The sequence below is a fragment of the Carcharhinus amblyrhynchos genome, chromosome 26 (assembly GCF_965287045.1).
Source record: "Carcharhinus amblyrhynchos chromosome 26, sCarAmb.v2.hapA, whole genome shotgun sequence".
Lineage (NCBI taxonomy): Eukaryota > Metazoa > Chordata > Chondrichthyes > Carcharhiniformes > Carcharhinidae > Carcharhinus > Carcharhinus amblyrhynchos.
In genome coordinates this window covers 36,956,607-36,984,041 of record NC_137349.1, presented here as the reverse complement: position 1 = coordinate 36,984,041, position 27,435 = coordinate 36,956,607, and the positions used below count along the sequence as shown (strand labels likewise).

Sequence of the window (27,435 nt, the reverse complement as noted above, 5' to 3'; positions counted from 1 at the left end):
ATGCCGGTAAAATTCAGGCTGAAGAGAATCCAACATCATAATTAAATTTTCAGCCAATGATCCTGTAAAACTGGACCCTGCATACCTGTGGTGTAGTGAGCTGGGCAGAGCTGGAACACAGGGTCAATTCACTTACTTATATATTATCATGCTGATCACACTGTTTGATGTGTTTGGAACACAGAAAGCTCAATGGATACGCTATTTGGTATCCAAGGTTCTTAAAAAGTCTCGGCCACCCTTAATGGAGTTGAACTGCAGATTTAAAGATACTTAGTGGTTGAGTTAAATAGAAAGTTAATCAAAAATAAAGGAAATTGAAAAGTGGTCATGCAAATATGAAATTTCAAAGTACTGTTACCATACTCCATTTTAAAAGAGGAATTTGATTCTTACGCAAGATTCTGAAAGATATGACATCTCGTTTAATCTGTCTTCCATTTCCCAATCAATGATGTCACCATAGATCTGAAGGGATGGCTCCTGGAAGACTGTGTGTCTATAAAATGTGGGAGTCTATCCATCGTTCAGTGGAGCTGTTCAGACGATCATAAGGTGAGTTTGTCTCGTTCCTTCCGGTGCTCATTGATTAATTGGGTGGAATGGGATAAGTTCAGTTCACATTCTGTGTGTGTGGACATCCGGATGAACCTTCCCAGCTTATTTGATATTTCCTAATAGGAGTAACTTCTCAATTTCGGCATCATTCTAAAAGATTTTTTTGCATCTTCTCCAGTAACACTCTATCCTTTTTCTGATATGGAGGCCAGAACCATTCACAATTCTCCAAGTGTGCTCCAATCAAAATTTAATAGAAGTTTATACTTTTCAATCCTATCCTTCTAGAACTGAATCCAGTGCTTTGTTTGCTTTTTCAAGATGTTGTTAACCTATATCCCTACTTTTGGTAGTTTATATATTTATTCCCCCAGATGTTTCTTGCTGTACTCCGTTTAAATGGCTATTTCCTGAAGGATCTCTGATTCCCAAGTCAGGATTGTTGAATAAACTTGATGCAAATTCCAAACTCCCCCAAAGACATCAAGTATTATACAGCAGTAGAGAAAGGGATTGGGTAGAGAAAATGCATTGTACAAGATGGTGGTGTAGTGGTGCTCTCATTGGGTTAGTCATCCTCAGGCCCAGGCTAATGTTCTGGGGGCATGGGTTCAAAAGCCACCATAATGCCTGGTGCAATTGAAGTTCAAATACTAAGGAATTTTACCGCCACATTCGCCCTGAAACTGATGGCGTAGCTCGCAAAACAGAATTCTCTGTTGGCCTCGGGCAGGATTTTGTGAACCTAACCTGAGTGAGGCCTAAATCTGGAATAGAAAGCTATTCTCATTAATAATGACCCTGACAATTATCTGGTTCACTGATGCCCAGTAGGGTAGTAAATTTGTCTTGTCTGCTCTGGCCTACACAACAATCTGGCTGCCTCTTAACTGCACTCTGTAATATCCCAGCAAAACTTTTCTCTATTTTGGCTGATCCTTCCCCCTACCCCTTTATGAGAGGCTGTTCCTTTATCAGCTTGATTTAGTTTATTTGATTTGCCAAAAGATTGCAAGCTGTGCAGTTCAAGGGCAATTAAAATGGGCAACAAATGCTGGCTGTGCCAAAATGTCCACACCCCTTGAAAAATAATAAAAACCATCTATACAATAATGTTGCAAAAAGTGCTTTCCACCCATTGATTTCAGACAATGAGGGCAAAGGGACTGGGGAGGGAGCTGTGTATTGTGTAGGGAATTTAGAGTTTAGCAAAAACAAGATGGGAAGATCCAGGAGAAACTGATTGGAACACTACAATGTGACAAATAATTGTATGTAATGATTTACATTTTATATAATGTATGCATGTCAACATATGTATGTATAGATATATTTATATCACTGTAATCTAACTGTCATATACTTGTCATAAAATATCATTGATCAAAGGCTGGTATTCCATGAAAGGCTGGTATTCCATGACTGGGGCAGTCCAGAGGGTAATTAAGGATAAACCAAATGGATGTGGGACTGGAGTCACATATAGGTGGTCATTTTGGGAAGAAAGAGCATTTGGGGAACAAGTGAATCGGTGTGATTTTCTTATGACAATCCAACAGCTTTTTGGCATTTTAATAGCTGCATACAATGACACCAGTGTTATTGACCAGAATGGAAATAAATGGCTAATTCTCCTGTCAATCACATTTGCAGCCCATTATTTTACTAAAAGCAGCTTCTTTTATCTGCAGATATCGGAATTTGAACACACATTTTCTGGATGGTTAGGTTAAATATTTAAAGTACGAACTCTAATCCACTGAATTACTTGAGCCATTAGGTTAGTGACTCAATGACTGGAAGTTTTTGATTTGATTTATTATTGTCACAGGTATTAGTATAAAAACAAAAGTATTGTTTCTTGCGCACTATACAGACAAAGCATACCGTTCATAGAGATGTAAATGAGAGACTGCAGAATGTTGTGTTACAGTCATGGCTAGGGTGTTGAGAAAAATCAACTTAATGCAAGGTGGGTCCATTCAAAAGTCTGATGGCAGCAGGGAAGAAGTTATTCTTGCGTCGGTTGGTACATGTCCTTAGACCTTTGTATCTTTTTCCTGATGGAAGAAGTTGAATGGGAGTATGTCTGTGGTGTGTGAGATCCTTAATTATGCTGGCTGCTTTTCTAAGGCAGCAGGAAGTGCAGACAGTACCAATGGGTGGGAGGCTGGTTTGAGTGATGGGCTGGGCTTTGTCCACGATCTTTTGTAGTCTTGGACAGGGTAGGAACCATACCAAGCTGCGTTAAACCAGAAAGAATGCTTTCTATGGCGCATCTGTTAAAGTTGTTGAGAATTTGAACGGACATACCAAATTTCTTTAGTCTTCCGAGAAAGTAGAAGCATTGATGGATTTTCTTAACTACAGAGTCAGCATGGAGGGACCAGGACAGGTTATTGGTGATCTGGACACTTAAAAACATGAAGCTCTCGACCATTTCTAGTTTGTCCCAATTGATGTAGACAGGCACATGTCCTCTACTGCACTTCCTGAAGTCACTAAATGCTGTCACAAAATGAGAATCATTTATCTGATCAGTATAATTTAAACTAGCTTCACATGTTTTCTTTACCCTTTCTAATAATTTGTCTTAAATATGGAACAACATTAATTAAATAGCAGGGAGGTTCCAATCTAGTCACCATGTCTGGTACGGTAGCACAGTGGTTAGCACTGCTGCTTCACAGCTCCAGGGTCCTGGGTTTGATTCCTGGCTTGGGGTACTGTCTGTATGGAGTTTGCACATTCCCCTTGTATCTGCGTGGGTTTCCTCTGGGTACTCTGGTTTCTTCCCACAGTCCAAAGATGTGCGGGTTAGGTTGATTGGCCATGCTAAGAAATTGCCCCCTAGTGTCCAGGGATGTGTAGATTAGAGGGTATAATATGTAGGGATATGGGGGTAGGCCCTGGGTGGGATTGTGTTCGGTGCAGACGCGAAGGGCCTCTTTCTGCACTGTAGGGTTCTATGACCATGAAGTATTTTGTCTGTTGAATGGGAGGGTGCATGATCAGGCTGGCCCATTGCACTGGGGATGCTGCTGACACCTGCAATCATGGTTTACCAGGCTAGGGCAGAGTAAAAGATCAGGAGCCAATGAGCTTAAACTGAGGCTTTACCTGATACAATTTTTCAAAGCTATCTTGGTGTTTGGCTAAGCTGAAGTGCGAGATCGAGCCCAAGAGGGGGTGCAATTCCTCATCCTGCCAACTTGGATCTTGTTTAATCGAACCCAAGACGGAATGCAATGTCTTGTCTTGACAGCCTGGATCTAGTTTGTCCCAAATGTGGGGACTATGATTGGATGCAATTTGAATTGGCTTTTTTGATTAGAAATGAAGTATTGCAATGTACCAATAAACAAAACAAAAATGCAATAGGTGACAGCAGTTTATTCATTGGCCAGCATTTATTGCCCATCCTTAGATGCTCTTGATCGGAGTGGCTTGCTGGGCCATTTCAGAAGGCAGTTGAGAGTCAACCACATTGACGGGGATCTGGAGTCACATGTAGACCAAATCAGGTAAGGATGGTGGATTTCTTTCCCATTAGTGAAACAGATGGATTATCTGGAAATTGACAGTGGTTTTGTGGTCATCAGCAGATTCTTAATTCCAGATTTTTTTTTATTGAATTCAAATTTCGCTATCTACCATGGTAGGATTCAAACCCAGGTCCCCAGTTTCTGGATTGATAGCCTAGTGAAAATACCACGAGGCCATCGCCTCCTCATTGATTGTGGAGGATAATATTTGTACATTGGCAGAATAATTTTCCCAAACAGCTATTTTCCCATCAGTGTGTGAATATTGTCCACACCATGTCTAATGCCATTGGTTTTGCTCCATTAGATTGTCCAGCATGAAGCTCTCTGTTTCTGGGCTGTGCGCTGCTGTCTATTCTGATTGCAGCCTCACGCCACACATTTGATTCAAGACTGGATGAAACCTGGAAGAGCTGGAAATCACAACATGAGAAGCAGTATACCAAGGTAAAAGGGGAATTTATTCCAGTCTGGAACCTATTCCAAACATTCAGCTCACTCTCAAGGGGAAAGGGATTCCACACAGTTGGTAAATTATTGAGAACTTTTACTTGGAGTTAAGGTGGGAGAGGTGAGTTTCCTGCTTAGGGGAATGGATATATGAAGTGACATTGGAAACACACTGATCCTAAGGTTCTTGGGGATTTCTCCCAGTCTCTAACTCCAGTAGAGCACTGACTGAACTTACAGTGAAAGAGCAGACGCCTGGGGCAGAATTAAATGTAGGTGACAAGGCTCTCACCCACTGGATGGAAAGTTGGTGAGAGCCCCACATCACCTGCTTTTGGGAAGACCCGCTGAATTAACTGCCAAACAAGACTTCAATGGGCAGCGACAGGACTTCCACAGGATCAAGAACCCCAAGGGCTGAAATCCCATCACCCAAGAGTTGCCAGTCAATCAAAGGCTGACAGTATGCATTGCTTGGCAGTGCCACCAGGGGGTGGTGTTGCATCCTGTACACACCCACTTGAGGCCTTGTCCATTTGTCAGTGATGATGGGCTGAGGAGTGGCTGTAAGAGTCAGTGGTGATTTGGCAGCGAGAACAGGCAGTGGCTCTTACTGGACCCCCACACTTCACACCATTGATTCCCTCAATTGGGGGGCCTCCAACCTGGAAGTCTGTAAGCAACTCCAACAGAGTTTGCTTTTCAGGATTGGCGCATGATGAATGTCCTGCCAGGGAGATGAGGCCCATGTTTTGGCATCAGTTGGCCACATTAGGACCTTAGTTGCCAGCGGTGGGAGGGCCGTCCATGAGCTTTCACATCCTGAACTTAATTGGACAAATGGCACGAAAGGTGAGGGGTTCCAACCTGTCACCCAGTGGCGGACAGATAGTGCGTTTCGTCTCTATCGAATTTCAGACACAATGGATATGGTGGGATGGGGTGTGGGGAGAGGGAATTGGGGGTGAGGGGTGACAGTAAATAGTCACATAGTGATTGATGGGGTCACATGTTTGAGAGAGGCTGAGGGCCAAGAACTGTTGAACAGACATATTAACAGGATTACTGAGATAACAGAATTGGGCAGAATATTGTGACCATGAAACAGAATCTGTTTGTCTATCAGACTCCTTTATCGCCAGCTCAAACTTGTTGCATTATCAGCTGGGTTTCACCAATGCAAAGCTTTCCCGACTATGCGATCGCAAAGCCTGCTCTCGACATGTCAGCGCAAATGACGCCCACTTCCGGCTCTGGCGTCAGGACTTCGGGTGGGATTTTTCAGTATTGGGATGAACATGGCTGGAAAATCCTGCCCTCTCTGTCTCTGAGAAAGGGAATGAGTGGAACTTCTCCCAAATGGATAAGAGGATAGAAACCGAACTGTGAAATGGCCACAATTCTCTGGCCATTCCCACCATGCTGCCACTGCCAGTGAGGATAGAGAATTTGGCAGTCAGCTAAATCTCTGTTGACTGTAGCAGGGCTGAAGAATCCCAGCTACAGGCGAGATCAGGGAATATAGATAGAGATACAGTGCAGAAGGAAGTCATTCAGTCCTTCGAGTCTGTACTAACCACAATCCCAACCAGGCCCTATCCACATAACTCCAAGCACTTACCTGAGCTAGTCCCTCTAATGCTAAGGGGAAATTTAGCATGGTCAATCCACCGAATCCACACATCTTTGGAATGTGGGAGGAAACTGGAACACCCAGAGGAAGCCCACACAGACACGGGTAGAATGTGCAAACTCCACACAGACAGTGACCCAAGCCAGGAATTGAACCCAGGTCCCTGGTGCTGTGAGGCAGCAGTGCTAAATACTATGCTACTTTCCAGTGTGATCACAGATTCCGGCCTGTTATTTTATTTTTGCAAGTGGATTTTTAATAATTTCATGATTGGAAGATGCTAGAATCTGACTGACTAAATGTCTTTATTTAGGAAGAAGAGACCCACAGGAGATCAATATGGGAGGACAATGTGAGATACATCAAAAAGCACAACCTGGAGTACTCAATGGGGAAACACTCATTTACTGTGGGAATGAATGAGTTTGGAGACCTGGTGTGTATAAGATGTTTAGTTTGGTCTATTAGATACCAGTTATTGTGGTGCTATTACTGAATGAAGTGTGATTGGTTAGTGATATCACAATGCCTCATTATAATAAACAATCTAATCTCCCTCATCAAGGTATGTTTTATTAAAATCGATTCTCCTTTCCATTTTAATATCTAAATTCATTATTTTTCCTCTTGTCAGACAGCCAGCGCCATGGGCTGGGACACCACTCGTGTGTCTGCTGTACTTTCTGAATAAAAAGCAAGGGATGGGTTCACCTGCACCAAACCAAGTGACAATTTAAACATGATGGGATAGTGTTGAGTGTTTGACACACCAGCTGCATTGATGTCCCCTTGGCCCTAACCTTCCCGCAGGGATGGACTAAAACCCAACACTGGGACCAATGGCAATTTCAACTCCAATGTCAGATCTTGTCATTGAAATCACTGGGAAATTGATGAGACAAATTGGATTGTGAATGTGAAATACTAAGCTCTGAATGTGAAATGTTGGATCCCAGTTCAAAATCACACCTACCCCACTCCCAAAAAAGACAATAATTGATTGGAGATTGGTTCATGGAAACTCTCTGTTTTCTCAGGTTTGGTGTGAAACTTAACAGTACATGTAGACAGGATATTCAACCATGGGAGCATTAAAACCAAACCTGATCTTTGGGTAACAGCTACTTTCCAGTGTGATCACAGAATCCCTACAGTACAGGAGGAAGCCATTTGGTCCATTGAGTCTGCATCGACAACAATCCCAACCAGGCCCTATCCCTTTAACTCTACATATTTACCCTAGCTAATCCCCCTGAGATGGAGGGGCAATTTAGTATGGCCAATCCACCTAATCTGCACATCTTAGGACTGTGGGAGGAGGCCGGGGCACCCGGAGGAAACCTACGCAAACATGGGGAGAACTCCACACAGTCACCTGAGGCTGGAATTGAACTCAGGTTCCTGGCTCTGTGAGGCAGCAGCGCTAACAACTGTGTCACTGTACCACCCCAATGGTGGATAATGATAGTGGGGGAATCAGCAACGGTAATGCCATTGAATATCATAGAGAGATGGCTGGATTCTCTCTCATCGGGAATGGCCATTGCCTGGCACTTGTGTGGTGCGAATGTTCCTTGAGTATCTATCCTGAAAAACCCAAATATGACATTTGAACCTTCCAACAGAATGATATAATATCTCAATAAAGGGAGGCCTTGAATCAATATCACGTGTTAATACCTCTGATTTTAAACACAGGCAAATTGCATATGACGACATTCAAAGCAAGACCAAAACCTGCCTGCAAGCTCAATACCCATGCAAGACCTCAGGACCTGTATATTGGGGTGCCATTGAATAATCACACCTGACTCGGTCCAGTTCCCAGATTTTGAAAATTCATCACATTTGATATCTTAATTTTTTTGAACTAAGCTTTTCAATTATAGTCACTGAAAAGCACACACCTCTGAGGAGGCAGATCTGTACCCTGAAACTTAGATAAGCCTCCTTCAGACTGTGATCAGGAATGCTGCCCAACTTTCTCCTCTAAGTCCAAGGGTCCTGAGGCCAATTCTGTACCTACTACAGCTTGAGTTTTCAGCGGGAATTAAGACCAGGTTGGTGATCAGATGTGACAGCCTTCTGATGTAGATGGTTCAGTTAAACATCAATAAACTCAATCATCATGGGGGAGCTTTACCCAGCCTCCTCACTGAGAAAGTGCACTGGAAGGTTTTAATCACCAAATGATTCTCAACTCATTGCACTCAAAATGAAGTGCATGTATAATTACTCTTGCCATTTTGTGGCATCCTAGACCAGAGAGATACTTTATCACCTTCAGACTCTCCACTCACCTTTATCCTGGAATGTGCAGAAATGGACAACCCATTTTCCTGCAGTTCTTTATTTTAGTCAAACATTAGATGTGTCAGCAATGCCTGTTACTTTGATTTCTCTTTTTGCTAAACTCAGTGAATGGATAAGAATGTGACCGAGTAATTCTATCTACTCTCTTCTTGCACATTCTCCATGAGAAACAAATCACTTCATTCATGAATATCCTGTATTTGATTTCCTAGACCGATAAAGAGTTCAATGAACGCAAGAATGGATTTCTCCCAATCGAAGCTGACAACTCGACTGAAGAAGTTGATGGAGATGAACTTGATGAAGATGTAGGAAGTGATGGAGGTGATGATAAATTTGGTGAAGATGAAGTAAGTGATGATGATGATTTGGCTGTCGACTGGCGCAGCAAAGGCTACGTTATTCCAGTGAAGAATCAGGTAAAAATCAGACAGAATCATTTTAAACATTACTGGGTGGAATATTAAAAGTCAACGGCTCTCCAAATTTTCGTGTCCTGTTCACGACAATACCTGCCAAAATTTCTGCCCCAAATGTGAGGTTCTGAAAAGTATACGAAGGTTTTGCTTTGGTTTTAGATTCTTTTGCCTGCAAATGCCTCTCCTGCTTCCTCACTGCAGTTGTTGATGTGAATTTATTATGGTTGGGCAGAAATCATGCTGTGAGTTGTCTATTTTAAGTTCATTTTATTAACTGAAAGAGACTATTAAGTGTTGTATTCCAAAGTATGAAAGCTTTATTAAGATGTTTGAATAGATTTTAAAATTGATGTGTACAAGTACCATTATAACATATTAAATTAGACTTTCAGGTCTAACGAGGAACAACTCAAAACGGAAAAGTTTCCAAGATGCTCTCTCCAAGCTCCTTGTTTATGTCCAGTCAAATTTCATGAGCATTCCATTCTGTACTTTAATTATGCACTGTTTAATTATTCAAATGCCAAAAGAAAAGTTAATGGTGTATATATTTTACATGGAATGTCAGTTGTAGAGGTCGGAGGAAGGAATTCTTGTCCCTTCACTTTTTAACCAGAGCAGCTAATTCCACGTTCTGGTTTTTCCATGGCAGTGTCTTACTTAATTATTTAAACCAATACATTGCACCAATTGGAATTAGCAAGATAATTATCTGGGTAATGACAAAACCCACTGTTATTACTCTAGTTCGTAGTAGTTGAACCTATCACGAAATTGTCTCCCATCATGTGAGACTATTAAGAGTAGCTGCGCTCATTTTAAATTCACTATTATATTGCTTCATATACATGTCATTAAAACATAAGAAAAAGAAGCAGGAGTAGCCTATTCAGGCCTTCAAGCCTGGTCCATCACTCAATTTGATTATGGCTGGTCTTCCACCTCAACCATTGGATGCAATCGCACATCTTTCTTAAACTCATTTTTAGCTTAAACTTAAACTCATTCTCGAGCTTCTACTTTTTACCTTTCTTTATAATTCCTGAAAATCTGACAACAGAAACCACAATGCCTGCCCTCTCAATGTCACTGATACTGACATCTATCACAATTTCTGGTTCACTCCCTTCATTCAGCAGAATATTCTTCATGATGTCCTTTACCCTGACATCAGCGAAGCAACATACCAAGCAGGTCTCCTGAGAACAAACACCTTATTGTGGAATCTCCTTTAATAATTACAATTCTATTCTATATTGTTCTCCCTCTTTGGGGTCACTTGCCATTCTCTGGACTGCACCCTTTCAAGATGTTGTCATTCCTAGCCATCTCCAATGTATCTGTTTGTGTATCTGTTTGAGAGTGACGACCCAAAACATTTTAAATTCTCGTTTCTTCCTACTCCTCCTGATAGTCATCCATCTCCCATCCTGAACTCTCCAGGGGAGTGATCACATCCTGGAATGTAGGATCCAGTGAACTCTCATCCTCCCTGATGTTCAGCTGCCCCTCCAGCTCCACAACGCTGGGCTGAAACAGCTGAAAACACTTCCACCAAATGTGGATTTAAACCTGGATCACGAGCAGCGGGCTAACTTACTTTTCCTGTGACTTCATCCCTAACTTTTTTTATTAAATTATTCTGATGTTAACCGTGGCTCAGCAAGAGTGAAAAAGAAACCCTGCCACTCAGACACTTGCTGATCCCATGTGTTTCCTGGAAATCTGAGCTCACAGTCTCAGTGTAAATTGTACACCACCTGACAAGAAATGGAAAGAAGATTTGATTTTTATATCAGGATATTTTTAATGCGATTTTATTTCTGTTATTACCAGGGAAGCTGTGGTTCTTGTTGGGCTTTCAGTGCAGTTGGCGCTATCGAAGCACAGTGGTTTGGTTTGCAAACTATTTGAAAGACCACTGTGTATGTAAATGAGCTCATTTGGTCAGAGAGGTGTTTACTCTTTAGGGATGCAGTTAAAACAGCAATTTGATAGTTTGAAGTTTTGAATATTGGGCTGTGATTAAGAAGCGAGTTGGTTTGAAAACGTTCTGTGGTGAATATTTGTGCAAATTGCCTTTTGTGCTGTTGTTGGCTGGAATTCACTGGCCTTGCCCTTGGCTGGGATTCTCCGGTTCCTGTGTTTCTGCAGCTACTCTAACTGCAGCATTGTTGAGAAGGTAACTGAGGAACACACTGACCAAAATCTTCCCACCAATAGACAAGAAGGAGATTCTTCAACAGTTACCACATTTATAAATATCCCATTTTCATTTAAACATGGGAACGATGGTCGTGTTCACAATGTCTGAAACACGGAATCATTTTTAATATCCAAGGACCTGTTAAAGATCCTGTAAAGGTATCACTGGAACTTTGTAAAACATCACATTGTATTAATCAACCTTAACTTTTCACATTTTCTTTAACATCTAGGAGGGAACTTGCAAATTTCAGAGAACAAAGGTTGCTGCCAGAATCAGAGGATACAGACGTGTCCAAAGTTGCACACAGTGTTTAGCAAAGGCAGTGAGAAAGATCGGACCAATATCTGTTGCTGTTGATGCAGGTGGACCTTTCCGCTGGTATAAACAAGGTAAGAGACAGAAGCTGTGGATGATCTGTATCAATCAGCTTATTATCCAATTCTCTATAAAACATTAAAAAATTACACCCCCACACACACTTCCTGTCAACTACTTTTTATTATTAATTCTTTTTCAATATTCCTAATGGAAACAACTGTTGTCCAGGGTATTTCTAATATCCTGCGGACTCACTCAACCAGCACTGCGTATAATGGTTTTAATCAAACACCTCTGCACACATCAGGCAAAAGGACTGCGCACGCGAACCAACAGTAAATAACCAAGTCACTACTTTATTCCAAACAGTGAAAGACTTAAGTTTTACAACTTTAACAATTCTCTCTCTCTCCAACTAATTAATCATTAACTCATAAGTTTCAGCTTTATTGAATCTTTTGTTTCATTGATGTGTGCCTGTCCAATGTATATAGTGATGAGTTGTCTCTCAGGAAATACATAACTGTCCTTTTACACATGCTAATATGCCCTGGTGCATCTTTGGTTTTCAATTGTCTGAACTTGAATCTTGCAAAGGGCCTGTCTCCAAGCAGACTGTATTGGACTGAGGTAATTCCAGCATATCTTGCTTTCAGGCCAATTTCCATGTCAGTTTTTGTCATTTTGCTGTGCTTGCATTTCTGGCTTGATGTTTGTCAGCAGTTGGTTTCTTTTCAATGATTCTATTTTACTCAAGCAGTCACAGGCTGCTACACAACCATCCCCCTTCACATCATTCATGTTTTATCCTCTGCCCCAGTGCTAAATACAGTGTTGTCTGCAGTTTTGTCTGCAGATGGGGTTAAAATTGGGTTAGGCTGCTAATCGCGTATGGGAATCGTAATGGACAATTTAGCCACACCCATTTGTAGTTACACAGGCAGCTCACAAACTCTGTGCTGTCTGCTAATTTAACTGCAAATGATCAAACCTGTGCTGTACCAAGCAGGAAGATCTCTGATAGCCTCGTGCTATTCAGGGATACGATCGCCTATATGCAGGACAGGCAGGTGGATACGTGTTTCATCAGCCTAGACCAGGAAAAGGCATTTGACAGAATATCGCACAGCTACATGATGGATGTGCCCTCCAAAATGGCCTTTGGTACTCAGCAGGAATATATTCCGATGGTAAAGAAGGACTGTAGGAGAAGGGATAACCAGCCGTGGTTATCGAAGGAAATAAAGGAGACTATTAAATTAAAAGCTGATGCGTTCAGAGCGGCTAAAAATAGTGGGCGATTAAAAGATTGGGAAAGATTTAAAAAACAACAAAGAATGACTAAGAAGGTGATAAAGAAAGGAAAGATAGAGTATGAAGCTAAACCAGCTCTAAATATAAAAAATGACAGAAAAAGTTTTTACAAATATATAAAGAAGAAGAGACTGGCTAGAGTGAATGTTGGACCCTTGGAGGATGAGAGGGGGATTTAGCGGTGGGCAATGAGGAAATGGCTGAGGCTTTAAACAAATTTTTTGTGTCGGTGTTCATGGAGGAGGACACGAACAGTTTGCCGGATATTAAAGATAGAAGGATGGTAGGAGATGAGGTCATTAATGCGATTACTGTCACTAGAGAGGTAGTGCTTGATAGACTAACGGGACTGAAGGTGGACAAGTCCCCGGGACTGGATGGAATGCATCCCAGGGTTCTGAAAGAAGTAGCAGAGGTGATAGCGGATGCCTTAGTAATTATTTACCAAAATTTGCTGGACTCCGGGGAAGTGCCGGAAGATTGGAAAACAGCTAATGTTACGCCGCTGTTTAAAAAAGATAGCAGACAAAAGGCAGGCAATTATAGGCCAGTTAGTTTAACGTCTGTAGTTGGAAAAATGCTAGAATTCGTCATCAAAGAAGAAATAGCAAGGCACCTAGAAAAGAATGGTTTGATCGAGCAGACGCAGCATGGATTCGTTAAGGGGAAGTTGTGTTTAACAAATTTATTGGATTTCTATGAGGATGTGACTAGTGCGGTAGTCAGAGGGGAACCGGTGGATGTGGTGTTTTTAGATTTCCAAAAGGCGTTTGATAAGGTGCCTCACAAAAGGTTGCTGCAAAAGGTTAGGGTGCACAGAGTTGGGGGTAAGGTGTTAGCATGGATAGAGGATTGATTATCTAATAGGAAGCAGAGAGTTGGAATCAATGGGTGCTATTCTGGTTGGCAGTTGGTGACTAGTGGAGTGCCGCAGGGATCGGTGCTGGGGCCTCAACTGTTTACCATTTACATAGATGATCTGGAGGAGGGGGCTGAGTGTAGGGTGACGAAATATGCTGATGACACGAAGATGAGTGGAAAAGCAAATTGCGTGGAGGGTGTGGAAAGTCTGCAGAGAGATCTGGATAGGCTGAGCGAGTGGGCGAGGACATGGCAGATGGAGTACAATGTTAGCGAATGTGAGGTTATCCACTTTGGTAGAAATAATAGTCGGAGAGATTATTATTTAAAAGGCAAAAAGCTGCAGCATGCTATGATGCAGAGGGGCCTGGGGTCCTTGTGCACGAATCACAAAAACCCAGTCTGCAGGTGCAGCAGGTGATCAAGAAGGCGAATGGGATGTTGGCCTTTATAGCGAGGGGGATAGAATATAAAAGCAAGGAGGTCTTGCTGCAACTGTACAGGGTACTGGTGAGGCCGCAGCTGGAGTACTGTGTGCAGTTTTGGTCGCCGCACTCGCGCAAGGATATATTGGCTTTGGAGGGAGTGCAGAGAAAGTTCACTAGGCTGATACCGGAGATAAGGGGGTTAGCCGATGAAGACAGATTGAATAGACTGTGTCTGTACTCGTTGGAGTTTAGAAGGCTGAGGGGGGATCTTATAGAGACATATAAGATAACGAAGGGGATAGACAGGATAGAGGTGGAGAGTTTCTTCCCACTTAGAAAGGATAGCAGGACTAGAGGGCACAGCCTCAAAATAAGGCGGGGGGGCAGTTTTGATCAGAGTTGAGGAGGAACTTCTTCACTCAAAGGGTGGTGAATCTCTGGAATTCTCTGCCCATTGAAGTGGTGGAGGCTACCTCGCTGAATATATTTAAGTCACGGGTAGATAGGTTTCTGATAGGCAGGGGAATTAAGGGTTATGGGGAGAAAGTGGGAAAGTGGAACTGATCCACTTCAGATCAGCCATGATCTTATTGAATGGTGGGGCAGGCTCGAAGGGCTAGATGGCCTACTCCTGCTCCTATTCCTTATGTTCTTATGTTCTTTGGGGAGGGAATCCGCAATTGGATCCGACTGCTGTATGCAGAATCAGTAGCGCAGTTTCAGTCAATGGGTGGGAATCAGATAGTTTTCAAATCAGGTCTGGAGTCAGGCAGGGCTGCCCTCTCTCCTCCGTCCTTCTTGTGTGTTGCATTGAACCCTTTGCTGAGGCGCTCAGAAGCGACCAGGCATCAAACAATCCCAGGGAGCGGAGGCATGCAGGTCAAAGCCTCCCTGTACGTGGATGACGTGGCTGTCTTCTGCTCGGACCCCTCATCTATTCGCAGGCTCCTCCAGGTCTGCAAGCAGTTTGAGCTGGCCTCGGGAGCCAAAGTCAAACAGGGCAAGAGCGAGGCATGTTCTTTGGGAACTGGGCTGACAAATCCTTTGTCCCCTTCACTGTCAGGGCAGACTACCTGAAGGTGCTGGGGATATGGTTTGGAGCGTCAGGGGCACGCGCCAAAATCTGGGAGGAGCGCATCGCGAAAGCCAGGCAAAAACTGGGCTTGTCAGAGCAACGCTCCCTCTCTATCACAGGAAAAAACCTGGTGATCCAATGTGAGGTGCTGTCCATGTTGTTGTACGTGGCGCAGGTGTGGCCTATCCCCAAATCCTGCGCTGCAGCAGTGACCCAGGCCATCTTCAAGTTTATCTGGAGATCAAAGATGGATCGCGTCTTGTTTATCTGGAGATCAAAGATGGGAGGCGATGCACAAATCTCCACAGAACAGAGGGAAAAATATTCCCAATGCCATCCTCATCCTGATGGCCACCTTTGTGTGCAGCTGCATCAAGCTGTGCGTAGATCCTCGGTACACTAACAACAAATGCTACTACTTTTTGAGGTTCTACCTGTCCTGAGTGTTGCGGGAGATGGGTCTGGCCACACTGCCGCGGAACGCTCCGAGTAGTTGGACCATACCACAGCACCTGTTCTTCGCGGAGAAATTTTTCCTCAAACACACCTTTGACCACATGGCGATTAAGCTGTGGTCAGTGCATAACGTCCTGGAGGCCCTGAGAGAAAAGGAGATGGTGGATCCTGTCGGATGGTTCCCTGAGCAGACTGTCAGTGTCATCTGGCAGAACGCCTTATCACCAGAACTCACAAACAAGCATCAAGATCTGGCTTGGCTGGTGGTGAGAAGGGCATTTCCCATCAGGTCCTTTATGCATGCTCGAGGTCTCAACATCACCACACGCTGCCCTCGAAGCAGCTGCAGGGCTGATGAGACGGTCGCATACCTCCTTGTGGAATGTGCTTTTGCAAAGAAGGTCTGGAGTGAGATGCAATGGTACTTGTCGAGGTTCGTCCTGAGCAGCTTGGTGATGTAGGACTCTGTGCTCTATGGACTGTTTCCAGGGACGGACACCGAGACAAATATCAACTGCTGCTGGAGGGTCATCAACTCGGTGAAGGACGCACTTTAGTCCACCCAAAACGTGCTGATCTTCCAGCTGAAAGAACTGTCCTCGACCGAGTGTTGCAGACTGGCACATTCCAAGGTCCAGGACTACGTGCTGAGGGACATGCTGAAGCTTGGGGCAGCTGCTGCAAAGGCACAATGGGGAAAGGCCACACTATAAGCCTTTTAACGGAGGCAGACCGAGGGCCCGGGAACTGCAGAATATCCTTGGCCTGTGTAACTGTGCGCCAATCTGAGAAATAATGGCACACAGTAAAATTTGAGGCATGTATGTAGTTTTAAGTTTTGAAAAGTAATGACTGTAATTTTGTTAAGGACTGTAAAAATGCTTTTTTTGTGCACTGTTTGCAATTTTTAGACATGTAGGTTTGCAATGGTTTAATTGAGACTTTTTATGAATAAAGTATATTTTTGAAATAAAAAAAATTTAACTGCTAATGATGTGCAGCTCACTGCTGACGTGTTGTTGAGTGACTGCACACCTCAGCAGGGACACAGGTTGGTGTGAAGTTAGCAACATTTAAAGTGAGCAGTGATTGTTGATAGAGTAAGGGTCACAAGATCTGGGGTACAGATCAGGGAACAGGGTGGGGACCTCCTTGGTAAGCAAAGGTTTCTGTTTCAGAGCCTTCCAGGAAGCCAACTGCAGTCAGAACTCTGTATAGCCTCGACCTGTAAATAATTGTATTGTTGTTCTTACCTAAACTGGCAAACAACAATTATTACAGGAACTTAGGTCTAAACTGTGCCTCTTAAAGGAGCAGGAGCTGGAACTTGGGCAGAGACTCTGAGCAGGAAGAGAAGTGGAAATGGTGTAATAGGCTCCTAGGTTCTCTGCCAGGATAGCGGGCATTCACCAGTGTGATGAGCTCAGCGTGTCAAACACCACCCATAACACTGAAAGTTTGATTTGATTGATTATTGTCACATGTATTAACATATAGTGAAAAATATTGTTTATTGCGCTATACAGGCAAAACATACCGTTCATAGAGAAGGAAACAAGAGAATGCAGAATGTAGTGTTACAACCATAGCTAGGGTGCAGAGAAAGATCGACTTAATGCAAGGTACGTCCATTCAAAAGTCTGACAGCAGCAGAGAAGAGGCTGTTCTTGAGTCGGTTGGTACGTGATCTCAGACCTTTTTATCTTTCTCCCAACGGAAGATGGTGGAAGACAGAATGTCTGGGGTGTGTGGGGTTCTTAATTATGATGGTTGCTTTGCCGAGGCAGCGGGAAGTGTAGACAGAGTCAATGAATGGTAGGCTGGTTTGCGTGATAGATTGGGCTACATTCACAACCTTTTGTAGTTCCTTGCGGTCTTGGCAGAGCAGGAGCCATACCGAGCTGTGGGACAATCAGAAAGAATGCTTCCTATGGTGCTTCTGTTAAAGTTGGTGAGAGTCATAGCTGACATGCCAAATTTCCTTAGTCTTCTGAGAAAGTAGAGGCATTGGTGGGCTTTTTTAACTACAATGTTGGCGAGGGGGCAACCAAGACAGGTTGTTGGTGATCTGGACGCCTAAAAATTTGAAGCTCTCGACCCTTTCTACTTTGTCTCCACTGATGGAGACAGGGGCATGTTTTCCTTTACACTTCCTGAAGTCGATGACAATCTCCTTCATTTTGTTGACATTGGGGAAGAGATTATTGTTGCTGCACCAGTTCACCAGGTTCTCTACCTCATTCCTGTACTCTTTCTTGTCATTGTTAGAGATTTGACCCACAATGGTGGTGTCGTCAGCAATCTTGAAAATCGAACTGGAATGGAATTTGGCTGCACAGTCATAGGTGTATAAGGAGTATAGTAGGGGGCTGAGAACTCTGCCTTGTGGGACACTGGTGCTGATGATAATCATGGAGGAAGTTGCCTACCCTTACTGATTGTGGTCTGTGAATTAGGAAGTTCAGGATCTCGTCGCAGAGGGAGGTGCCGCAGCCCAGGCCATGGAATTTGGAGATGAGTTTCGTGGGAATACTAGTGTTGAAGGCTGAGCTGCAGTCAATAAATAGGAATCTGACATAGGTGGCCCTGTTATCTAGGTGTTCCAAGGTTTAGTGCAGACCAAGGAAATGGCATCTGCTGTGGACCTGTTGCAGCAGTAGACAAACTGTAGTGGATCCAGGTAGTCCGGGAGCTGGATTTGATTCATGCCATAACTAACGTTTCAAAGCACTTCATAACGAAAGATGTTGGAGCCATCAGCCAATAGTCATTAAAGCAGGCTGCTTGGTTTTCTTAGGGACCGGGATGATGATCGTCTTCAGATTGTTGTTAAGAGAAGTTGAATATGTCTGTGAATAGCTCTGCCAGCTGATCCAAGCAGGATCCGAGTGCATGTCCGGGTACTCCATCTGGGCCCACTGCTTTCTGCGGGTTGACCTCGAAGAAAGCTATTCTGACACCCCAGATACAGGTTCATTCAGCGATTCCAGGGTAGAGGGCATGCTCTCGCTGATCTCTTGCATTGAACTCATCAGGGAGGAGTGCATTGGAGCCCGCGATTTTACATGCCTTCATCCCGTAGCCTGTTATGTCTTGCAGACCTTGCCATAGTCGGCGAGTGTCGGTGTGCCGAGCCTGGGACTATAACTCCAGTATTGTCTTTTGGCACCTTTGATGGATCTCCTTAGATCATATCTGTATAGGTTTGTATATTTCATGTATAGGTCAATGTTGCCTGCCTTGAATGCCTCAGACGTGGACTTCAGCAAGCAGTGGATATTCCTGTTCATCCATGGTTTCCGGTTGGGGAACACATGGATTTGTTTCTTTGGCACACAGTCTAATGAAGTCAGTTACTGTAGTGATGTACTCACTCAGGTTGGTCGCAGAGTTTTTAAATACTGACCAGTCCACTGACTCCAAGCAGCTCTGTAGGAGATCACCTGATTCCTCAGAACAACACTGCATGACTCTCTTTGATGGATTCTCCCACTTCACTTTTTGCTTGTAAGCTGGGAGCAGGGACACAGCCTTGTGGTCTGATTTGCCAAAGTGTGGGCGGGCGATAGAGCAGTAGGCATGTTTGATATTTGTGTAGCAGTGGTCTTGGATGTTTGGGCCTCTGGTGGAGCAGGAGACGTGGTAACTTGGTAGGACACTCTTGAGTTGGCCTGATTGAAGTACCCGGCCATGATGAACAAGGCCTTGGATATTTCGTCTCAAGGCTGTTCGTAATGGTATATATTTCACCCAGCATGATCTTCACATCTGCATGGAGCGGGATGTAAACTGCCATCAGGACAACGGAGGTGAACTTCCGCAGAAGGTAGTAGGGGCGGCAAGTATTCTAGGTCTGAGGAGCAGAAATTTGCCAGTTTTGCTATGTCTAGGCACCACGAGGTATTGATTAGGAAGCAGACCCCACCTCCCCTAGCCTTGCCTGAGGCCACTCTGCAGTCCATTCAATGGATTGAGAAGTCCTCTGGTTGTAGGGCACTGTCCGGTGAAGCGGGAGTGAGCCATGTTTCCATGAAACAGAGTACACAGCAGTCCCTCAGTTCTCTTTAGAAAGTGAGTCTAGTTCTAAGATTGTCTAGCTTGTTTTCTAGAGATTGGACATTTGTAAGGAGTAAGCTGGGACTGCGTTGTTTCACTCAACCTGCAGGCCTGTATGTTTTCCATGCTTCCTGGAGTGTCTGCTTCTTTTCGAGCCTAGGAGACAGTTTGAGCCTAGAGTGGTTTGCAGTCTTTAGGGTTTGGTTGTGTCCAATGAGACTCTTCGCTCTGATCGGTGTGTGGATGGAGGATTTGTTGCCTTGCTTGCCGTTCCTGCGTCAGTAGATGGGTCTGCACGGTCGGGTGTTCCGGGTTGCTGTTGGGCTGCGTTTTGGCTTTGCCGGTTGGTGGATATCCAGACCACACTCTGCTGTGGATGGGTCGAAGACGGGTAAAGTGAATAATGCCCCTGGGTCGCAGTCGTGGATGAATCCGTGTATCAGAGTCCACTGGCTCACTGCTAGTTCAGGCTCTTGCTTCAAAGGTCGTACTATCTTTAGTACGGGCACTTTGGAGGCCAGCATTGAGATTGACAACTGTATCCCAGAGTTCACATATCCCACAACTTTTCCATAGGGGTCAGCACCTCTCACTCCAATTCGAACAATATTCAGACTGATGCCTGCTTTCCTGGCCTGGAAGGATCCTCCCCCAATACACTGGGGACCTGGGGCGGAGGCTAATGCACATAGCAGTACCCTGCAGCCGTAAATTGTATTGGTTTATGAACTCCCAAAAACCTGCCCGTTGTGCAGTCTTGTGGAGTCCGTGGTCCATGTTTATGATAATTGTCTGAGTCTGCACTCCCTTGTTTGTTACGTAAAAAATGTTTTGTTGATGTTTTGTTTGTACTTCAGTTCCATGCTCCTGATTTCCGGGCACCTGATGTTCAGGGGGACAAGGAAGATGGAGGAGCGCCTCGTGAACCTGCATCTGGGCCTGGCCAGACTTCCTATAAACAGGTCCAGGCTGTGGGCGATCAAGGGGGTCATCTGACCCGAATGTCTGCCCCTCTATCGTGGATACGTTCACAGCCGGGTGTCCCTGGAGAGGGAGCATGGGGAGTCCACAGCCACCATCGAAACTTCCATTCCCACTGGGCTCCGCAGGGGCTGGGGTGTATTACTGACCCTCTTATTCACATTTTGATTTGATGCTTTAAGTTTCCTTCAGACTTTTTATTTGCTTTGGGTGGTTCCCCCACTTGTTAAGGGTTTACTCTTTTTACTTTGTTCTTCAATTTATATATTTTAGTTTACTTGGTTTGCCAAAAAGATGCCTGCGACCTGGCAGCAATCATGGTGCTTTCATTCTGCACCCACCCACCAGCCCCTCAGTATTTGAGTCACATGTCAAACCAGAGAATGGCTGCTCGGTGACAAGGGAAGCCTGCTGCTACATTGTGCTGTATGACAGCAAAACTGAATGGGAAATGTGGGCAATGGTAAACATTGACACAAAAACATGAACAAACATGATCACAATTGGAAATGTGTAACCCAAACATGATTTTTAATTACATATCAGTCCATGCAAATGCTGAATTTGGTTGAAATTGGGGTTAAAATTGGACAGAATAGAAACACAAAATGCTGCAAATACTCATCAGGTCAGTCAGCATCTGTGGAGTGAGAGGCAGTGTTGATGTTTCTGGTTGATGAGTTTCTATCAGAACTGGGAGAAGTTTACAATATGATGGGTTTTAAGAAGAGGAAGTCAGGAGAGTGGATAAAGAAGTGAAAAGTCTGTGATAGGCTGGAAGACAGCAAAACTAAATCATGAAAGGATCTACTGGTGGAAGGCCAAAGGGAGTGGTAATGAAACAAGGAAGGAAACTAAAGCTGTGTCCAGAGCAGGCGGGAAGGGCAGATGTGAGAGAAATAAGTCAGCAGAGGCCGGTGTCCCTTCACCAGATCCCCTTTTATTGACAAGCTCTATTATAGTTCATAGTGTGCGATAGGTACTGTGTCAGCATTCAGAATGCCAAGAGGCCTGACACTCCCAGTTATATCGACAGAAAAGACTCCCTGATTGGGCAGGTAATAATGAGCTCAATCAGAGAGTTCATATTCCAAGAGGCCAACCTCAATAGCCTCACTGAAATCATTACACCCCTCTACCCTAAGTCCGAGGAACCTCGGCAATTCAAAAGCCTCATGGGTCTATTTCAACTCGATGTAAACAGGTCCAGGCAGTGGGCAACCAAGGAGGTCATGTGACCTGACTGTCTGCCCCTCTACCATGGATACATTCAGGACCAGGTGTCCTTGGAGAGGGAGCATGCAGAGTCCACAGCCATCATCGAAGCTTCAATTCCCATTGGGCCCAGGGTCCAGATCTTCCACCTTGACATCCAACATTGGAGGGGTCTATCTGATAGGCGCATGTCCCTTTTGTAGCAGGAGTTCTAGTTTGCCCCTTCCTCGGGTGGCAGAGGAATAGCTACAGCTTCATCTGCAATGTCCATTTCGGACTCCAAAGTTTTAACTACAGGCGATGGAGAGGCAGGGATGGCTGATCTGGATGGATTCTCCTTGGTTCCTGGCACGCTTGGCTGAGGCAGCTCTGGGACAGACTATGATTTCGAGGCCTGCGTCTGATCGAGGTGTTTTTCAGGGGGATCTCTCCCATGTCTATTCTGTAGGGTACAGGCCCTGTCCTGGACTCAACCATCCAGGTAACCATGCAGGACCATTTGCTCTCAGACTTTATCACCAGCATCCAATTGCCTCTTCCAACGACTACTGCTGTGGCCTCTGCGTTGGGCTTCTTGTTGCCTTTCCACCTTTCCCCCCAGGCTTGGGAATAGCAGACTTAATCTGGTGTGGAGTTGTCTGCCTAAGAATAATTCTGTGGGTGCTATTGCATGTAGACTTGTGCTGTAGTTGAATAACCAACGGGGAAGTTTGGTGTCTATTGATGCTGTTGCCTGTTGTTTAACCTGGCTTTTAAAGTCTAGACTGCTCTTTCTGTGAGCCCTTTCAATGCCAGGTGGTATGGTGCCATCCTGTTATGTCGAACCCCATTCAACTTCATGAAGCAGATGAGCTCCTGGCTGGCAAAAACACAGGTAAAGGTAGCCTACTTAAGGCATCTGCATTTACCACTCGATTTCCAGGTGGGTGCTCCAAGTGATAGCTGTAAGCAGCCAATAGTAATGCCCATCACTGGATCAGAGCCAATGCTATTGGTGGCACCGCTTTGTCCTCTTTTAATAGTCCTCACAACGGCTTGTGATTGGTGACAATCACAAATTTCCACCTGTTTAGACACTGATGAAATTTCTTCACTCCAAACCTTCTTTTTCAATATAGGCATACTTTCTTTCTGCTGCAGTCAAGGTCCTGGACGGCTAAGCTATTAGCTGTTCATCCCCATTCTCCCATCTATGTGCTAAAACTGCCCCGATGCTGTATGGAGACACATCACGAATCAGCACTAACTCTTTTCTGGGGTCACAATGTGCTAAGACATTCGCTGATGACAATTCTTGTTTTATTTTCTTGAAAACAAGGTCTTGACAGATAGACCATTTGCAAGCTTGACCATTTTTAGCATTTGTATGGATTTCCTGTAGTTCGTCACCAATCCTAAAAATGACCTTAATTCCTGGATTGAGGCAGGCGCCAGGGCATCTTTAATCACCCACAGCCGGTCCTCCAAAGGATGCAGACCTGCTTTGTCCACATTGTAACCCAGATAGGTCACTTGAAGTATGTTCTCCAATGTTCTCTGGAGAATAGCGCAGGCAGATGATACCCCAAAAGGTAACCCTGTGTATTGATAGAGGCCCTTTAGTGTATTAACTGTGGCATATTTCTGTGAATCCTCCTCCAGCTGCAACTGGAAATAAGCAGTCAGGATATTGGGATTTCTAATACGAAAAGTCAATTGGCGGATTTTCTGTGCTCCCCATGGCATGTTTCTTGGCAGTGAGAGGCAATGTGCTGTTGGCTGACAGCGGAATCTTCTGGTTCCACCGCTGTAAATGGGATTTCCCAGTGAATACACCCCACTGCCGCACAGAAACCCATGGCGGAGGAAAGGTCATGTTGGCAGAGACTGGGAGGTCCCGCTGCTGGCAGATGGCCAGAAAATCCCACTGAGTAAAATGTGACAACGGGAGCAAGGTTTTGTAAAGATTAGAAGGAAGCTGGAGAGGAAAAGGTAATAAAAACTAAATATTTATGGGAAGGAAGAATAATTGTGTGGTTTACTATTACATCATATCAGAAATAAATATCTTCCTACAGGAATCTACCGGAATCGAAGATGCAGGAATCATGGAGTAAACCATGCAGTGCTGGTTGTTGGATATGGAAGAGAGGACAGACATACGTTTTGGCTGGTTAAAAACAGGTATGTACTTTCTAAACGCTACAAATAAATGATCACAGCCGGGTTAGTGACAGGAGCACTGGATTTACTCTCAGTTTTCCTGGGATAGGGAGGGAAGCATCCAAGAAAATTCCCACAGCTGATTACTATCCATAGGCACTGGAGAAGGTGCAGAAACAACTCACAAGGACGATACTGGAGCTGAGAAGATAGATTTATCACAAAAACCTGAACAGGCTGGAGCTCTTTTCCTCAGAAAGGAGAAGGTTGGGAGGTGGCCTGATTGAGGTCTTTAAGATTCTGAAAGGATTTGCTGCAGTCGGTATGGAGAAAATGTTTTCACTTGTTGGGGTGTTTGAAACTCAGGGTGATCAATGTAAGACAATCACCAATATACCCAATCAGAAATTCAGGAGAAAGCTCTTTACCCAAAGAGTGGTAGAACTGGGGTCAGTGTTACCTCAAGGAGTGGTTGAGCTGATTAACACAGAGACATTGAAGGGGAAGCTAGATAAACACATGAGGGTGAAAGGAATAGAAAGACGAGTTGATAGGGGTAGATGAAGAGGATGGGAGGAGGCTCATGTGGAGCAGAAACACTGGCACAGACCAATAGGATCGAACTTCCCGTTTCTGTGCTTCAGTCAGTTTATCTATGTAACCAACATTGAATAATGAGTTGGATTTTCTGGTCATTCGCCCTGGCAGCATCATCCGGTCCTACCGTTGGTGACTCCCCTCACTGCGTGTTAAAGGGCAGCAGAGGGTGCGAATCACAGGAAACCACACTGACAGTGATAGATCCAGAAGATCCCACTACCGGCCAATGGCAGGCCATACCTGTTGCTGCAAAACATGCCATGCAGAGATTGGAAAATCTCAGCCAATGTCAACCAATGACGGACCTCGACAACCAACATTAAAATTGATGAGTTTCCAGTGTCACACACCTCAGTTTTCCAATCCTGTGACTTGAACAGAACTGTGATGTTAATATCACTTTTTTCTTATTTTCCAGTTGGGGAACAGGCTGGGGTGATACAGGTTACATCAAAATGGCAATGAGAGTGTGGAGAGACTGTGGCATTACAAGACATGCAGTTTATCCAATCGTATAAGGAGCCATGCGTTAAACCAGAGATTCATCAAACTCCCCCTGAAAGAATGATGGAACATTGCTGCTGCTGCTTACTCATTCTACACCATTGCTTTAAATTCCTGCTGCAATTTTAAAACATGGAATAATAACAGCTTCTACACATTTTTATAGCTTCACGTAAAGGGCAATCCAATTGTTTATTTAATGTATGAACCACATCATCCAACTTGGGTAGGGACAATGGGCTGCATGTACTGGTGATGTTGAGCAATATAATAAACGCTGTCGGCAATCACTTTGAGAGTCTTTCTGTTCTAAATCAACAATTCTGGCATCAGTACGATTAACGAACAAGTGTTTAGGGTCTTAAACAAGATGGCCAATGAGGCAGTAAGTGCATTGGTGTTAATTTTCAATGCATGAAAGCATGAGAAATTCAGCATTGGGATGGGGCGGGGGCAGGAGGACTGCTTGTCATTGGTCAAACCTGCCATCAGCTGACAATGCAGGAGACACAGGCAAGCTCTAAAATAGCCCCCTGGTCAAAAAGGGAAAGTGTGCATCAGGGCCACATCTTTCCTGCCCAGCTACAGTGCCAGTAATGGAAGATTGGCAAGCACGACATTAAATTTCACTTGTGAATATTTCACATTACATTGGTTTCAATTTCTTCATCACGATTATTGTTAAAGTAGTGTTATGGTTCAGGTCAGAAACTCCAAAGTGTTCTATGGAGCCTATCTGGATCATAGGGGGAGTTTTTAATCAAACAAAGTTTATTTGAGAATATAGTTATCATGTATAGTAAGTAAATTAGCAACATCTTTTATCAGTTAGAAACAGGAAACAAAACAACCACTATAACCCTTAAAGATATCCAATGTGTTTTAATCAAACAAAAACCCTTTCCATGGAAAAATCTCTTTAAACAGGTTCAGTACAGCACAGTCTACTGCTCACATGATAATGGAAATTGAGCATGTTGGTTGAAGTCTGCAGTTCTCTGGATTCCTTCTGAACAGTTTGAAGACAAGACAGCTTCGCAAAACATCAGAGAGACTCTGGCCCAATCCCCAACAACAGCAGATTTTCACCCTTCAGAAAAACAAGAGTTTGTTTTTAGCTATCCAACAGATTTTCCTAACAATAGGGAGAGAGGGAAAAACACTTCGTCTTTGCTTGCTGTCCCTTCTAAAACTAAAATTAAACCTGAAACTCTGAACTGAAAATGAAAAAAGAAGTCCAAAAACACAGGACCGTCCTCCTAACAATGCAGGATCATAAAACAAATCCCAGAGTAATCACAAACAACCCCATTTAAGCAATTTAAATAGCAATAAAGGACTCATCGTAGTCAGCCTAGCAACAATGACATCACTGAAGCTGTGAACTAAGAAAGCCCTGAAGCTGTGAGAGCTGTAGAAATCATGTTTTAAAAAAACCTTTCTTAAACAAAAATGAACATTCAAAGATAGCTTCATTTTTCAAACCCTTTCAGATTCACACCACTAACACTCTACAATAAGTATACATACATTTTTACAAAATCAAAACATGCAAACATATAATCCATTTCAGTCTTTGTCCACTCCTTCTTGCTGTTTATCACATTCATGACAAAGCTTCAGCAATCACATTTTCTCTTCCTGCCACATGTATAATTTTTAAATTAAATGGCTGCAACAATGGACTCTATCAAAACAGTCTGGAATTTTTAGTCCTAAATTTCTCCAAAAACATCAATGGATTATGATCAGTCTGTGCAACTGTCTCAGATGAATTGCTGGCAACATAGATGTTAAAATGTTGCAATGCCTACACCAAATGCGAGGTCTCTTTCTCAATCGTTGAATATTACTTTTGGGGAGCATTCAATTTTTTTGGAAAAATACCCAATAGGCTGCTCTCTTCCTTTGTTGTCTTCTTGTAAGAGCACGGTACCTGCACCACATCACTCACATCGATAGCTTCTTTGAACGGTTTTGTGTAATTTTTGTGGCTAACACAGGAGCAGTGGTTAACACAGCTTTTAGGCCATCAAATGCCTGCTGACACTCCGCCATCCACTGAAATTTGTAATGCTTCTTCAGCAAGTCAGTCAGGAGAACAACCACGCTGCTAAAATTTGGCACAAATTTATGGTAAAGGCCACTCAGCCCAAAAATCTCATTATTTCCCTTCTTGTCAATGCTATTGGGAACTCCCCAATAACTTTTGCTTTCATATCCCGTAGGGCCACTTGTCCATGTCCAATTGTGTGCCCAAAGAATGTTACTTGGGCTTTTCCAAACTCACACTTAGCCAGGTTTACCACCAAACCCGCCTCCTGAAGTTGGTCAAACAATTCCACCAAATGTTTCAAA

General features: G+C 43.9%; 1 protein-coding gene across 1 annotated transcript; it reads left to right on the top strand.

Moving 5' to 3' along the window:
- Positions 1–25,367, top strand: LOC145358889 (procathepsin L-like). Its single transcript, XM_080213263.1, has 10 exons — positions 1–6; positions 2,250–2,281; positions 4,427–4,550; positions 6,500–6,622; positions 8,712–8,918; positions 10,755–10,810; positions 11,073–11,100; positions 11,357–11,516; positions 23,889–23,994; positions 24,992–25,367. Exons 1-10 carry the CDS (start codon positions 1–3, stop codon positions 25,089–25,091), a joined length of 942 nt encoding a protein of 313 aa, XP_080069389.1. The 3' UTR covers positions 25,092–25,367.
- The last annotated feature ends 2,068 nt before the right edge of the window (positions 25,368–27,435 follow it).

Bases quoted from the DNA above. Each gene is read 5' to 3' on its own strand.
- LOC145358889 (XM_080213263.1), top strand. The intron at 6,623-8,711 runs GTGTGTATAAGA...TTGATTTCCTAG, and splicing joins TGAATGAGTTTGGAGACCTG to ACCGATAAAGAGTTCAATGA. The intron at 11,101-11,356 runs GTAACTGAGGAA...TTTAACATCTAG, and splicing joins ACTGCAGCATTGTTGAGAAG to GAGGGAACTTGCAAATTTCA.